General features: G+C 52.1%; 1 protein-coding gene across 16 annotated transcripts in view; it reads right to left on the bottom strand.

Annotated features, from left to right (window-relative positions):
• Nucleotides 1–15,864, bottom strand: part of PACSIN2 (protein kinase C and casein kinase substrate in neurons 2) — a 144,885-nt gene that overhangs the window by 16,287 nt on the left and 112,734 nt on the right. For 10 of the 16 annotated variants that reach the window (XM_005567083.4, XM_065522041.1, XM_065522037.1 and 7 more), the window contains exons 3-5: nt 6,740–6,896; nt 4,655–4,890; nt 3,275–3,430 (exon numbers count right to left, since the gene is read on the bottom strand). In XM_005567083.4, the coding sequence (XP_005567140.1) occupies nt 3,275–3,430; nt 4,655–4,890; nt 6,740–6,896 (549 nt within the window). Of the gene's footprint in view, nt 1–3,274; nt 3,431–4,654; nt 4,891–6,739; nt 6,897–9,112; nt 9,143–15,864 lie in introns of all 16 variants that reach the window. The other 6 variants (XM_074003593.1, XM_074003599.1, XM_074003596.1 and 3 more) reach the window with 1 other exon arrangement.

Raw genomic sequence — 15,864 nt, 5'->3', positions numbered from 1 at the left:
TTCCGCAGTCTCCTGAGACCAGGTCCCACCTCGCCCTCTAGGGCTCTGACTCCTGCCCCTTTCTCCTCTCCTGGTATCCGGGTCCTTGCTCTGCTTCTCAGCCTCCTCAGATGGCTGGGCTTGGGTCCTCTGTGCCTACAGGAAAAGGCCACCCCTGCCAGGGCTGGGGCATGCCCAGCAGAAAGAGAGCTCCACAGCGCTGTGGTGATTCCTATTCCCCACTGCCATCGACACTGCCCGTGCCCACTACCTGGCAGCCCTGCATAGGAGCCTAGCTCAGAAGCCCAAGACACACAGCTGTGGGTTCAGCGCCCGGCATCTGGAGGATACTGCTTAAGTGACACAGCAGTCCCATCTCAGGAGCCTTCAAGACACAGTAGCCTCCCAGAAGCTCTCAGGGTACTAGTGGCAACAAGATGCTCCACCTCTGGACTGCCCCTGCCCTCAGCCTGTGCCGACCCTGCTGGCCCCAAGTCCTGCCCCCAGCACAGGCCAGGTACTGAGCAGGGTCATCACTGTTCTGGAAACCCCCTTGCAGGGCATAGAAAGTTCTCAATGAATACCCATGGAGTAAAACAAAAGGCGGCCTTCACCCTTAGGTAGATTGTAATATTTTCGCACTAAATGCAAAAAGTTCTTTTCTGATGGATGCTCCAAGACGTAGTTGATGGCTGATAAGAAACATGAAAGTACATGTGCATCCAGTCAGCAGTGGTATGTATGTATGTATGTATGTATGTATGTATGTATGTACCTACCTACCTACTTACCTACTTTAGAGATGGGGTCTCACTCTGTCACCCAGGCTGGAGTGCAGTGGTGTGACCACAGCTCGCAGCAGCCTTGAACTCCTGGGCTCAAGCAATCCTCCCGCCTCAGCCTCTGAAGTAGCTGGGACTACAGGCACATGCCTCCACACCCAACTAAATTTTTAAATTTTTTGTAGAGATGAGGTCTCACTACATTGCCCAGGCTGTGTGCTGGATTTTGGAAACTGTGTCAAGAAGGGTGCTGGGGAGGGACTGGCCTCCTCTCCAGAGCTCTAGGCCCACAAGGACCTCTCACGTCCTGCAGTTACTGGCCAGACCACAGAGGCAGGGAGGGCCCCAGGAGGGAACCCACTGCAAAGTGTCCCATTCATCCTGCCAGACGCTTATGTCCAACCTCGCGCCCTGGGCCTGTTCTGCAAAGCCTGAGTTGATGTTCTGGGTGGCTGTCAAACATGAAAGGCCTCTCTTCCTCTCCATCTCCGTCTCCCTTTCTCTCACACAGGCACGGCCCCGCCCAACATGGAGAAGCCCCATCTTTCTTCTAGGCACCTTTTTGGGCACCTGATTCCCTGGGATTCTAGCAAAGGCCGGAGAGTTCTCCGGGACCTTGTGCTTCTTTTTTTTTTTTTTTTTTTTTTGAGACGGAGTCTCACGCTGTTGCCCAGGCTGGAGTGCAGTGGCGCGATCTCGGCTCACTGCAAGCTCCGCCTCCCGGGTTCCCGCCATTCTCCTGCCTCAGCCTCCTGAGTAGCTGGGACTACAGGCGCCCGCCACTGCGCCCGGCTAATTTTTTTTTTTGTATTTTTAGTAGAGACGGGGTTTCACTGTGGTCTCGATCTCCTGACCTTGTGATCCGCCCGCCTCGGCCTCCCAAAGTGCTGGGATTACAGGCTTGAGCCACCGCGCCCGGCCAACCTTGTGCTTCTGGAGCCCACGTGCCCCGCACTCAGTAGTTGGTTCCAGGCTCTTCACCTGATCCCACCATGGAGGCACCTGGGCTGCTTCAAAAGCCCAGATTCCTGGCTCCAGCAATGGGAGTGAGAGGGGTTTCCCAGAGGATTCTGACGCTCGGTCTGAGTGATGAATGTGTAGATGACGGGTTCCCCTTGCTACGCCAACAGCATAGCAGTGAGGAACAGTGGAGAAAGGGCATAGGCATATGTATGGGCTTGAGGTCAGAAGTTCCTGCTCTCACCTGCTGGATGGCACGACTTAACCCCTCTGATCTTGGTTTTCTCATTCACAAAAAAGGGATGCCACCACCTAACTGACAGGGGCCGGGAAAGGTTAGTGGGTAGTGAAACCAGCTTAGGCCTCCTGCCTCCCTTTTGCCCATGTCCTCTTCCTGGAGTGCAGCCTCTCTCTACCTCATTCCGTCTCTCTCTGCAAATCCTGGTGGGGAATTTCATCTCCAAACACTGAGGCAGGGCAGGCCCTCGGCAACTGTACCCCCCCAGCCCTCACCTGTCATGGCTGAGCAAAGGAGGGGAGGTGGGGCCGAGGGCTGAGCCCTCCCTTCCTGTGAACTAGTAAATCACAAGACGATGACGCTGTCTGGTTTTAAGTCCTGTGACTCCAGGACCTTCTAGGCAGAATCACTGTCGACATCTGCGGAGCACTTCATAGTTGACACAGTGATTTCTCTCTCACCCACCGGGGCAGAAAATCTCCCCTTCACAACAGAAATGGAAGGGCACCCAGGATGCCACAGTGCCTGGGCACGGTCTCTCATGGGCCAAAGACCACCCTTCTGCCACCCCTGGCTCCATAACCTCTGCCCCACTCTTGCGGCCTGTCACTGTGGAGACTGCGGGGCACCTCCATCCCCCTCCCACCTGGCTGCCCAGACAAGTGCTCCCAGCCTGCAGTCCCTCCCCCAGGTCTCTGCCTCCAGCCCCTCTCCCTACACAAGCAGAGCAATCCTTCTAAACCATCTCCCCCTCCTCACCTCCTCCCTGACCCCACCCAGGCTCAGGCCTTCCTCAGTGGCTCCTGGTCAGCAGCATCCTAAGCTCCTTACTCAGCCTGGCTGTCCAGGCCACTGGCGATTTGGTCCTCGTAACCCTCCATGCCAGCTCACACCACACCCATTCGCACCCACCATTGGCCACAACCATTCACACCTGCCACCAGCCACAACCATTCACACTCATCACTGGCCATGCCCATTCACACTGACCACTGGCCATGCCCATGTTGGCACAAGCAGTTCCCTGCAGCAATCCCAGCTGTCCTTGTGTCTCTGAGCACAAAGAGCTCTCTCTTCCCCCAGCTTGGCCAGAGCTTGGCTCTGCCCCTCAACTGAGCAGGTACAGTGGCTATGGTGAGGTGAGGTGCTAGGGCACTCACCTGTGGCCTTCTTGAGGACAGGGGTGTGTTTCATTGGTTCTTTATCCCTCTATCCACCCAATCACCCAAGCAGTTACAGAAGGCTTACTATGTGCCAAACATGTGATCAACTGACACGGTGACACTCGACGTGTAAAAACAAGTGTACAATTTACCTTAAGAACATCTTGCTTGCACTTTTCTATTTTGTCTTGCAATTTCTTGAGCTGTTCAGGGTTGAGGGATGGGTCTGCCTTGCTATTGGCTTCTCGTGAGATAGCCAGCTTCTCCTCTTTGCACGCTGCATGGTGGGCTTTCTTTGCTGCTTCTACCTACAGGGATAATGAGTTCCTGAATGCCATGTCGCTGGGAGTTCCGGATCTCACTAGAGGTTACACAGACCATGGGAATGCTTGTGCTACCAAGAGGGGAGGAAAAGGCAGGTACAAAATTGTATGTATACTATCATAGCAACTAGTCACAACAGGAATGCACTCAACACATATTCACGGAGCACTTGCTTGCCCCGTGAATGGTTCGAGGCACCAGGGACACAGCAAGAAACACAAGAGCCCAGGCCTTCGTGAAGCTTTCATTTGAGTTGTGGGAGGCAGATACAGTACAGGAAAAGTTACATGCCAGAGTCAATTGGAGGGCGTTAAGTGTTGGGGAGGACAACAGAGACGGAGCATGGGGTGGGTGGAGAAAGCCACTGAGATGACATGGAGCATGCACATGGAGGGGTTATGGACATCCCAGGAAGACCACGCCAGGCTGCTGGATCAGCGAATACAAAGAAAGTTCCAAGGAGGAACCTAGCATGAACGAGAAGACTATACTGGGTGGTTGGGGGGAGGGGGCGCAGGGTGATCGGCCACATTTCCTCTGGTTTTAATGGCTATTTTACACACACACACACACACACACACACACACACACACACACACTCTCTCTCTCTCTCCTCTCTCTCTCTCTCTCAATAGATCCTTCCTTATTTGAGCCAAAGCCACAGATTTCATTCTAGAGGGAAGGAGGAGTTTACAGCAAAGGCCTCATGAGACACAGACAGTTTCATTATGAATGGGGCCAGGGACAAAACAGAAGAGAAAGGAGATGCGACAAAAGCTAAAACACAGAAAAGGAGACACAGAGAAAACCATCCGGAAAGACAGAGGCATGTTCTGGATGATTCTGAGGAGGAGGAAGGCAGTGCAGGGCCAGAGAACAGCTGGGTGTTGGGGGTGGCACATCTACCGTCTAGCCCATTCCAGCAGGGAATGGGGGCGAGGCTGCAGGCAGGGGCGGGGCACACAAGCGGAGGGCTGGGGTGGACAGATGACAGCCTCCAATTAGCCAAGGCTCGACAAAACTCTGGTTTTGGTTGCTACTTTTAGAAAAACAGATATCAATGTTACTTGAAATTTTAGGAGAAAAACCTAAAATGGCCTCCTGTGCCTAGAGCCAGTAGCAGAAAGTCCTGGGTGCAGGAGAGGGTGCTGCTGGTAAGGTGCCAGGCAGAGCGAGGCCGGGCAAGGAAGCCTGCAGGACAGATGTACCTCTTTCAGCTTCTTGGCCCAGGGCTTCTGTGCCTTCCGAAAGCCGTCCTCGGCTTCCTTGGTCTCCTTGAAGCCGCCCATCATCTGCTTGTGAAAGGCTTCCTTCTGCCAGTTCTTGATCTTCTCGAAGTCATCGTTCATTAGCGAGGCCTTCACCTCGAGGTGCAGCTCACTCACCCTCTCTGCCTCGGACATGAAGGCCATCCAGGCCTTCTCCACGGTCCCGTACTGGGGCCCTGCACAGGGGAGAAAAGCTGTGGGTCACTCAACGCGGGGCATGGTGGGGTCTCCTCTGCTCACACCTTGGCTGTTCAATGTGGGCATTTAGACCACAGAGGGTTTCCTTTCGGGGTTTCAGATATTTTTCTCTCAGGGACTCTGTGCCTTTTTCAGTTCCTGAATCTGAATTTGCTTTGCCACTCGTGTTAGGAAAATTGGGGTATTACATCCCTTTCCTTTATTTTTATTTTTATTTTTTGAGATGGAGTTTCGCTCTTGTTGCCCCGGCTGGAGTGCAGTGGCGCGATCTTGGCTCACTGCAAACTCTGTCTCCCGGGTTCAAGTGATTCTCCTGCCTCAGCCTCCCAAGTAGCTGGGATTACAGGTGCCCGCCACCACGCCCGGCTAAATTTTTGTATTTTTAGTAGAGACGGGGTTTCACCATGTTGGCCAGGCTGATCTCAAACTCCTGACCTCAGGTGATCCACTCGCCTCAGCCTCCCAAAGTGCAAGGATTACAGGCGTGAGCCACTGCATCTGGCCATGCCTTTCTTTTATTTAAAGCCACTGAACTCTTTAAAAACTCCAATTTCCACATCTTAGAAGTCTTAATTTACTTAACAGTGGCCAAAGAAGGGGGGACCTTCTGAAGTGAGCAGACGCTTCTCCCAGGCTTTGGGCACCCATCCACATCATGCCAACGCTTCTCCTGGCGTGGCTCCTATCTGCCCTGCTTGGCCCTTGGCTAGACCTGTGCTGCCTCCCTTTGCAGGACCGTGTTCATTCACTCCCAGAAAGAGCCTGGCTCTGAGCACAAGCTCGAGAACACTGGAATGAAGACTGTCCCCTCGGCAGAACGGAAGCCCATCCTGCAGGAGGCAGGAGAGGAGGAAGCAGGAGCCTGCTCTGGACCAGAGCTTTGTAAACCTCAAGCTCTAACTGACAGCTGGATCCCGGGAGAGGGGCTGGAGCAGGTGGAAATGAAATGATGACAGTGCCACCGACCGAGGGAGCAGACCTACCCCAGGCCCCTCCTCCACCACGTGCCTGCTCCACAGCCTGGGCACACACCCTGCCCTAAGGACTAGGCTAAGCCCACACACACAACCCGTGTCAGCATGACGGGAAAGGACAGGCAGCTGGACTAGACCTGGTTCGCCTGGGGCCTGGCTCCCCAGTTGGCTCCTGAGGACAGCTGGTCAGCACAGGAGAGCCTGCCCCAAAACACACCTTGAGAAACCTGTGCTGCTCTGCTTCTGTGCCGGAAAGCCTGTAATCAGTCAAGCTCCCCCTTCACTGCTGGGAAGTGTGTTCTAAACATGGCCCCTGTCCACACAACAGTGGCAGTGATGAAGCTGCAGAAGCTTCTGAGCTTTTCGGTGGGGACAGAAGGGAGTGAAACTTCCACCATATAGCACCTATAATTATTCCCTTAAAATTTAAACTCAGAAAGACTGCCAGGTGTTGCCAGCTAGTCTTATCTGACCTGCTACATGGCCAAGTTTAAAAATAAATGGCTCTCTGTGTTAGAAACCAAGGTGCTGAGCAGCAAGGCCTCCCACGGGATAGGAACTTACCCGAGCTCTCAGTTAACTCGGCAAGGGCAAGTGTATCCTATGGATGACAAGGGCTGTAATCCTGTGTCCCCGAGGAAAGCGGACAAAAGTTCACGGAGCCTGTGCCTGCTGGTGACGGACACTAATGCTCCCCATAAAAATCACACCCTGCTCTGGAACTGGGAAATGCACTCTTGCCCCAATCTTAAAGGACAGAAAACTGGCATAGAGAGGGTCACAACGTGCCCAGAGCCCGTAGCTGGGGCATAGCTGCCTCCAGGCCACAGGACCTGTGCCGGGGCCTCCCTACCCTTCTCCACAAGCTGCCTCCAGCGCCGGGCCCACTCAGTGAGCTGCTGCGCGTACGCCTTCTCGATGCGTGCCCGCTCATGCAGGCAGTTCATGAGGTCGCTGCACAGGCGGTGGCCATCGTCGATCCGCTTCACAGTCCGCTTGTAGTTCCCGACCTAGGAGACACAACTAGCTGGGAGGCAGGGGGCTTGGGGCAGCCTGTCCTTGGCTGCTGCATAAATGGCCTCCATGCCAATCAGGCCCTGATGCGCCCCTGGGGTCACGTTTACCACACCCCACTCCCACAGTTTGAAAGGCAACCCGTGTAGTTAATCAACCTCTCTATTTTTATTATTAATGAGATCATACACATCAGGGAACGGGGGCTTCTCAATGTTCTTTAGGTTGGGTACCAAGCAGAAACTGGGCCGTGGGTCAGGAAAGGAGGCTGACTGGCTCAGGAAGGGCTATCATGGAAGAAGGGGTGGGGCTGAGGATGCCTATAAGAGCACCTCATGCAGACAGAGAAGCTGGGGCCGGCTTCCTGGAGTAGGTGACATCTAACCAAAGCCTTCTGCTTTGATGTCATCCATCCTGTGCTGGGTTATTACTTCCCAATCATAGCCGTAAAAACTTTTCCACTTCCTGAGCACCTACCATGTGCCAGGCAACCTGCTAGGTGTTTTACACCTCCAAATATTGTCTCCCCAACCTAGTAGGAATAAGTGTCCCCATTTTACAGATGAGGAAACAAAGGCTTAGAGAAGTTACATGGTTAGTCAAGATCCTGCAGCCACAGTGGCTAGGCTCGAGTTGAAGGCATTTGTGTTTTTTTTTTTTTTTTTTGAGACAGTGTCACTGTCATCAGGCTGGAGTGCAGTGGCGCGATCTCGGCTCACTGCAACCTCCGCCTCCCAGGTTCAAGCGATTCTTCTGTCTCAGTCTCCTGCCTCCTGAGTAGCTGGGACTACAGGCACGCATGCCATCACACCCAGCTAATTTTTGTATTTTTTTTTTTTTTTTTTTTTTTTTTTTGAGACGGAGTCTGGCTCTGTCACCCAGGCTGGAGTGCAGTGGCGCGATCTCGGCTCACTGCAAGCTCCGCCTCCCGGGTTTACGCCATTCTCCTGCCTCAGCCTCCCGAGTAGCTGGGACTACAGGCGCCCGCCACCTCGCCCGGCTAGTTTTTTGTATTTTTTAGTAGAGACGGGGTTTCACCGTGTTAGCCAGGATGGTCTCGATCTCCTGACCTCGTGATCCGCCCGTCTCGGCCTCCCAAAGTGCTGGGATTACAGGCTTGAGCCACTGCGCCCGGCCAATTTTTGTATTTTTAATGGAGACAGGGTTTCACCATGTTGGCCAGGATGGTCTCAATCTCCTGACCTTGTGATCCGCCTGCGTCAGCTTCCCAAAACGCTGGAATTACAGGTGTGAGCCACCAAGCCCGGCCCAAAGGCAGTTTTTCAAAGCGTTCCAGGTAGGACTGTCTTGATGGCAAAGGTTTTGCAGGGCTAAGCTGAGTTTTGACTGCCTTTTTTCGCATATGAAAAGAGAAACTAGTTCATCTAAGTTATAAGTATTAAAAGAGTAACTGAGGAAATGTTAATGGCTAATTTGGGGTGAAAATGAAAATGTTTGCTATGTTTCATTCTTTGAGCTGCTGGCTTGAAAGGATACAGTCACTGATAACTTGAGCACCCAAAGGAAATATGACAGAAAGATGATCTCTTTTCAGCCTTTTTCTCCCATTGCCTTAAAAAATCTTAGTCAACCCCTTGTCAGTTTTACCTTTTCTAAAATCTCTTTGCCTAGCCCTGCAGAGATGGGTAAGGGGAGGGAAAGGGGCTGCAGCATCTGGAGGAAGGGCTGTCCCTGAGGCTGAGCTAGATGGGCTGAGAACCAGAATCCTTGTGAACAGCAAAGACCCCTGGAAGGTGGTTAGCCTGGGCAGCCTTCTCCAGAGGCAGATGAGACTTCCGGCTCTGCTCATTCCCTCCAAAGACCTCCCCCGGCAAGGCTGGCAGCTCGTCTGCTCGTCAAAACACGAGCTGAACCTGAGCGTCCACTCCATACTCGAGCAGCTCCTATGAGGAAGTCGAAAGCGAGCATTTTCACAGCTCACTGGAAGTGACATTATGTGGTAGCTTCCCTTAAAATGAGGCCTTACTGTCATTTTGAAATTGACAGCAGGACGAAAAAAAATACCCAACAAGCGACTTAGTATCGCCGAGCTGGTGGTAGAAGGAGCTGAGGTAACACAGCCCTAACTTAGCCTTGACAGTTGACATGAAGCCACGACCCAGAGCTGGTTTTCATCTGTCTATTACCAACAGTATTCAAATTGGTAATCACCATCAAATCATGTATTTTGGCTCTCTTGAAACCTGCTTACCTCTCTGATTTTCAGAATCCTTGGTTAAAGCTTTAGGGAAAAGAAAAGGATATTTCTTAACAAGTCACATGTTGGTACCACCCATCGGCACACACAGGAGATGCAACACACATTAACCACAACTCTTGAAACCTGGAAAGCCGCGATGAATACAGGAAGAATGTTTCTGTAAGTACACATCTTAGGTTTCCATGTAAGCTCCCAGTTGGTCCTAGAGGCTGCAGAGGAGGCTGTGCTGGTCCTGTGACCACTGCTGGAGACAAGAGGCAAGCTCTGAGCACAGAGCCAATGGGAGAAGGGGAGTGTGCCAAACAGCTGGGATCAAGGCACCCCAGCAACACTGGCCGTGCTGTCCTGTTAATGAAACGGCTGTGTGGTGGCTCGTGACAGGCCATCGCTGCAAGTCTCTATCGCCATAAACCACCAGGGACAGAGCAATGTGGCCTTCCCACTTCCCTGGGCAAAGCACTGCAGTCATCCCGGGAGCAGAGTTACTGCTGGCTGTTTCTCTAGGTTGACATGGAATCTACACACAGGCAAAACTGCCCACTACAGGGTACACTTAGATGAGTGTAAACAAACATACACCACTGTCTACCGTCTCCACAGCAAGGAACAGGACACTTCCATCTCTCATGCAGTGCCTTTGTACCCCCTTGCAGCCCCATCGCCTCCCCACACAGCCCCCAGCAACCACAGACATGATTTCTGCCCCTTTTCCAGGATGGCAAGGATATTTGGAATACACAGTATGCAGCCTGGCTTTTGAGACTGGCTTCTGTCACCCACCATAATGCTTCTGAGACTGATCCATGTTGCTGTCTATGTTAGAAGTTCATTCTTTCTTACTGCTAAGCAGTATCCTATTGTGTAGTTATACCACGATTTTGTTTATCCATTCTTCCTGTTAAAGGCTGCTTGGGTCATTTTCAGTTTGGGGTAATTATGAATAAAGAAGCTATAATGTTCATCTATTGGTCTTTTGTGGGGACATATACTTTCATGTCTCTTGGGTGAATACCTAGGAGTGGAAATGTCACATGGCACATGTACGTTTAACCAAAGTGCCAAACCGCTATCCAAAGTAACTGTGCCACTGTGCATTGCCATCAGCAACGTATGAGAGTTCCCCATCCTGCATGCTTCCAGCACTTAGTATTGTCAGGGTATTTTGTTCTGTTATTTTTAGCCATTCTACTTAGTGTAGCAATATTGCATTGTGATTTTAATTTGCACCTTTTTAAAGTCTAATAATACTGAAAATCTTTTCTTATGACTATTTGCCATCTGTATGCCTTCTTGACTAAAGTTTGTTCCTTTTTTTTCTGAGACAGGGTCTTGCTTTGTTGCCCAGGCTAGAGTGCAATGCCACAATCATGGCTCACTGCAGCCTTAACCTCCCAGGCTCAAGTGATCCTCCCACCTCAGCCTCCAGAGTAGCTGGAACTACAGGTGCGCACCACCACACCTGGCTAATTTTTGTAATTTTTGCAGAGATGGGGTTTTGCCACGTTGCCCAGGCTGGTCTTGAATTCCTGGGCTCAAGCGATCCTCCCACCTTGGCCTCCCAAAGCGTTGGGATGACGTGTGTAAGCCACAGCGCCTGGCCTGTTTCCTTTTTAATACATTTTTTTTTTAAATCAAAGGTATAACAATGACTTGTTTTTAAAATGCAAGAAAATTAATTTTCAAATATTTAACAAATCAATCATACATTAAAATTAGCACATATATAGTTAACTATTTCTGCTCTATCAGTTTTGTAATTAAACAGCTCTCTTCTACTTTTTCAAAACATGAGCTTGTTTTGGGACAGCCAAATAGCAGAAAACTTTAGGTAGAAACTGAATATAAGCATGCTTTCTTCCAAACATATTAATTGTGATATTAATGGCTTCATTCACAAAATCCTCATTTTTGAACCAGGTATGAAGCTATGTATCTAACTTCCTCTAAATTCAGGCTCACTCCACTCAGAAACTAAGCTACTAAAGACAAATGCTCAGCATACATGTGCCTGGACGTCCCTTCACTTCCCTGAGGGACTGCCTGGCAGACGGAGTGCCAAGCATGTTCCTACTGAGGGACTCAGCGCTTGGGCACAGGGCACTGGAACTAGGGCACTGGGAGGAGGGGGTGAGAGGTATCCTGAAGGCAATATCCAAAGGGCATCTTCAAGGACAGGTAGGAGGCTGCCCAGATTAAAGGTGAGGCCAGGGAAATAATTCCAGGCACAGGGAATAGCACCGGCAAAAGGAAGGTGTGTCCACATGGCGACCCTGGGGCCCTGAGAGAAGTCGGCTGGGAATGGAACACAGAACACAGGGAGCGACCGGCAATGAGGGAGGGCAGATGCTGAGAAACTGGGAGGGTTAGGCCTGCATCCTGAAAGGCATCAGGCTTGGGGACTGGTGGGGCTCAGAAGGCTGGCAGGGGTGGGGACATCCTGGAAGGAAGGATTGAGAGCAGCCTCCAAAGAACGGGGCTGCCCAGTGGAACCCAGGGCAGGCGAGCCAAAAAAGGGAGCTGCCCACCCTCCAGGTGGCGGATGTGGGGACAGAGGTCGTGGGATCCCTGGCTCCCAGACAGGCTTCTCTGCATACAGCATCCCCGCCTTCTCCAGGTTGTGCCCACCTTGGGAAAGAGAACCTCCTTTCTTTTTTTTTTTTTTTTTCTTAAGACAGAGTTTCACTCTTATTGCCCAGGCTGGAGTACAATGGTGCGATCTCAGCTCACCACAACCTCTGCCTCCTCAGTTCAAGCGATCCTCCTGCCTCAGCCTCCTAAGTAGCTGGGATTACAGACATGTGCCACCACGCCCGGCTAATTTTGTATTTTTAGTAGAGACGGGGTTTCTCCATGTTGGTCAGGCTGGTCTCGAACTTCCAACCTCAGGTGATCTGCCCACCTCAGCCTCCCAAAGTGCTGGGATTACAGGCGCGAGCCACTGTGCCCGGCCAAGAACCTCCTTTCTAGGGTACTCCGGAGGCCGCTCTCCTGCCTCCCAGGGATGGGCCTTGGGGGCCACATCTCTCACAATCGAGCTCTGCCTCCAAGGAATCCACTCCCTTCCCCGGGAATTAGAAGCCTTCCCGATTAGGCTTCTAATCGTTCCTCTGAGAACCCAGTGTCAGCCAAGCCTCAGTTTTAAAGTCAGCTAGGATGAGGTGGGGGCTGGAATCTCAACCATCCCTGTGCAGAAACATCCGTGCAATCAGGAGCAGAGAAAGGGGCTCTACCTGAAACCCAGTGGCTTGTCACAGGCATGCTGACGGGACTATCCGAAGAGGCCACGTCAGCTCCTCCATGCTGCATGCATGTGTTGTGAAGAGTCCAGAGGTGCCTTTCACAAGGATGCTGGGGAAAGTCTGCTGTGCAGACACAGGACCATGCCAAGCTCTGTGGTGCTCTCAACCCCTAACACCTTCAGACTCTGGGCCCTAAGAGGGTGTGGACCTGTGTCTTTCTAATCCACCACTCTTTCTCCATTGCTTTCCACAGGGTCTACCACACAGCAGGCACCCCATAAAAATGTGAGGTAAAGCCATAAAACATGACCAGAAGAAAATGTACGTGAATACCTTTGTGACTTAGGGTGGGGCTCCCTCAACAAAACTGTTCTTTTTCTTTTTTTTTTGAGACGGAGTCTAGCTCTGTTGCCCAAGCTGGAGTACAGTGGTGCGATCTCGGCTCACTGCAACCTCTGCCTCCCGGGTTCAAGCAGTTTTCCTGCCTCAGCCTCCCGAGTAGCCGGGACGACAGCACGAAGGGCACACAGAGATGTCCCGTACGTGGGTACCCAGAGGCACGCGCCTGAGAACAGCAAGGCAGCTCTATGCCTGTAGACTGCAGTCATTAGAGAGTGGGAAAGGCCAAGTGTGGGCAGAGGTGGGTGTACAGCACCCTTTACTGGATATCCTGGTGGAAGAGACTGGGCAGGCCTCTATGCACAACCAGGCAGCCATTCAGCCATGAAGCATGCACGCGCCCTACAATGACCCGGCAGCTTCATTCCGGGCTTACATCCCCACAGAAATGTTCCCTTGGGTCCCAGGACAGGTAGGGGGCCTCTCCCTGGGGAATGCACAGGGAAGCACAGGGCCCAGCAGTGCAGGAGAAAGAAGGATGTGCACGACTACGCCGACACACTGACCCAGAACAGAATGATGTGGGGCATGATGCCATTTACATCAATTAAGAATGTGTGCACATGAAGTAGGGGTGCGAAGTTTATGACAGCAGATGCTAACAAAAGCTGTAACATTAGAAATGGGGAGGGGGCCTAGGTATCAACTGCAGGTGGAGAAATGGAAACAGGAACGGTATTGATGAGCAAGTCCCCCTCCTACCTGCCCCCATCCCAGCTCTCTCTGAAGTCCTGGCTCCTTTTCCCCACGGAGGCTTCCCTGATGCAGCCCGTCCTTGCTGGAGCACCAGCGTGGAGCACCAGCCCAGTCTACACCATCCACACCCACACAGACAGGGGCGACTTGTCTGAGGATACTCCTGCCATCTGGTCCAGCTGGAGGCCATGATGGCCCTTCCAAATACCGTCCCCATGCCCCTCGGGTCACAGCTCGTCTCAAAATTGCCTCGAGCACATTAGCCTCACTTCCCTGGCTAGACTGCAAGCCTCCCGGCAACAGGTATCACACACTGAGTGATTTTCACTAGCAACGGCATCCTAATAGAGCATGCCCACACTTGGCCAGGCAGGGTACTGACAGTTTTACATGCCACTCCACTTAATCTTGTGACAGTGCTAGCCAGGGGATACTATTAATGTCTATTTTTGAAAATTAAATTAAATTTTATTATTTGAGAGAAGGGTCTCACTCTATTGCCCAGGCTGGAGTGCAGTGGCACATCACAGAGGCGCGACCTTCCTGTCTAAAGCGATCCTCCTGCCTCAGCCTCTGAGTAGGTGGGACCACAGGTATGTACCACTACACCTGGCTAATTTTTTCTATTTTTTGTAGAGACAGGTTCTTACTATGTTGCCAGGGCTGATTTCAAACTCCTAGGCTCAAGCAATCCTCCCAACATGACCTCCCAAAGTGCTGGGATTACAGGCATGAGCCACTGCACCTGACCTAGTGTCCCTATTTTACAGAAAAGGAAACTGGAGTTTGAAGAGATGCAGTCACTCATGGTCATGCAACAGAAAGAGAGGCCACCTGCCCAAACCTCCCTCAGGCCAGGATCACAGCTGGTGTAAACTGAGATTTATCAGGTCAACATGAGATGGTGCATGTGCTTCCAGCCAGCCCTATGGACTCCAGCAAGTCACAACAGAATTCCAGACTCCAAGCAGCACACACAGGCCCTGCTCCTGTCCCCACTATATGCCAACGAAGTTCCCAGGAACCCCAAGCCTGTAAACTACTAGGACCGGTTGCCGAGGATGAGCTTGATTTTTTTGTTTGTTTTTTTTGTTTTGTTTTGTTTTTTGAGACGGGGTCTTGCTCTGTCACCCAGGCTGCAGTGCAGTGGCCGGATCTCAGCTCACTGCAAGCTCCGCCTCCCGGGTTCACGCCATTCTCCTGCCTCAGCCTCCCGAGTAGCTGGGACTACAGGCGCCCGCCACCTCGCCCGGCTAGTTTTTTGTATTTTTTAGTAGAGACGGGGTTTCACCGGGTTCGCCAGGATGGTCTCGATCTCCTGACCTTGTGATCCGCCCGTCTCGGCCTCCCAAAGTGCTGGGATTACAGGCTTGAGCCACCGCGCCCGGCCCGATGAGCTTGATTTTAACCTCAGGATGATCTTCCCCTTTAATCTGTGGCCCTGAAGGCCCAAAAGCACCACAATTGCTCCCTCTGCACTCTGGAGAGGAAGGGCCAAGGGTGAGCCAGCTGTGCCAACCTGACGTGCAGAAGAGCTCCTGGTGGCACCCCTCTCCAGGCAAGTTCGTGGAACCAGAGTCAAATGTTTTATCCAAAACTGACCAAGTATGCCAAGAAGCTCTAGCATCTCCTCTGCCAGCCTGGCAGACAAGGATGAGGCAACTCTTTAGGAATTCCTTAATTCCAATTCTGTAGCTGGCAACAAGACGGGCAAAATGCTTTCAATATCTTGTTCAAATCCATCAGATTTCCCAGCCCTAACAAGACCTCCTTCCCTTCACTTGCTCTCATGAGGGAAGCAGCACAGATCTGGCCCTGCCCCGAAATGTGTAACTTTGTACAAGTCCCTCTCCATATATTTCTGTCCTTTCAGTTGTCAGGCAGAGTCAGGGCTATTCCTGTGAGGACCAAATGGCCCAGGATAGGAGGAGTTCACACTGCAGGGTAGGTTTCTTCCTAGCCAGCTGTGCTCTCCACCTGCCATGGCGATCGCCTGACAAGACCGAACTTCTTGCTAAGCCATTTCTTCATCCTGTCTGGGGGTTGGGGTGGGGGGTGAGGTGAGCCTTCACAATTCCAGGATTTCTGATTGAAGATGATGTTGACGGTTCCTGGCACACCTGAGCAGCTCTGGGTCAAATATTTGACTCTGGTTCCATGGGCTTGCCCGCAGGGGCACCACCAGGGCTTCCTCCTTCCCTGGCTCAGCTCAGACTAGCTGGCTCGCCCCTGGCCCTTCCTCTCCAGGGTGCAGAGGGAGCAGTTTCCAGTCTGTTGATGCCACCAGCTGGCTGGCTCCCCACGGAAGCATTCATCACTCCATTTCTGAGCGTCTGGCAACACCCTCTTGCCACTGAGAGGTATTTAAGGAACATCCACTGTGTGTGAAGGGCCACGAGGCCCTAGGGA

The sequence above is a fragment of the Macaca fascicularis genome, chromosome 10, assembly GCF_037993035.2.
Source record: "Macaca fascicularis isolate 582-1 chromosome 10, T2T-MFA8v1.1".
Classification (NCBI taxonomy): Eukaryota; Metazoa; Chordata; class Mammalia; order Primates; family Cercopithecidae; genus Macaca; species Macaca fascicularis.
This window is presented reverse-complemented; position numbering and strand designations above follow the sequence as displayed.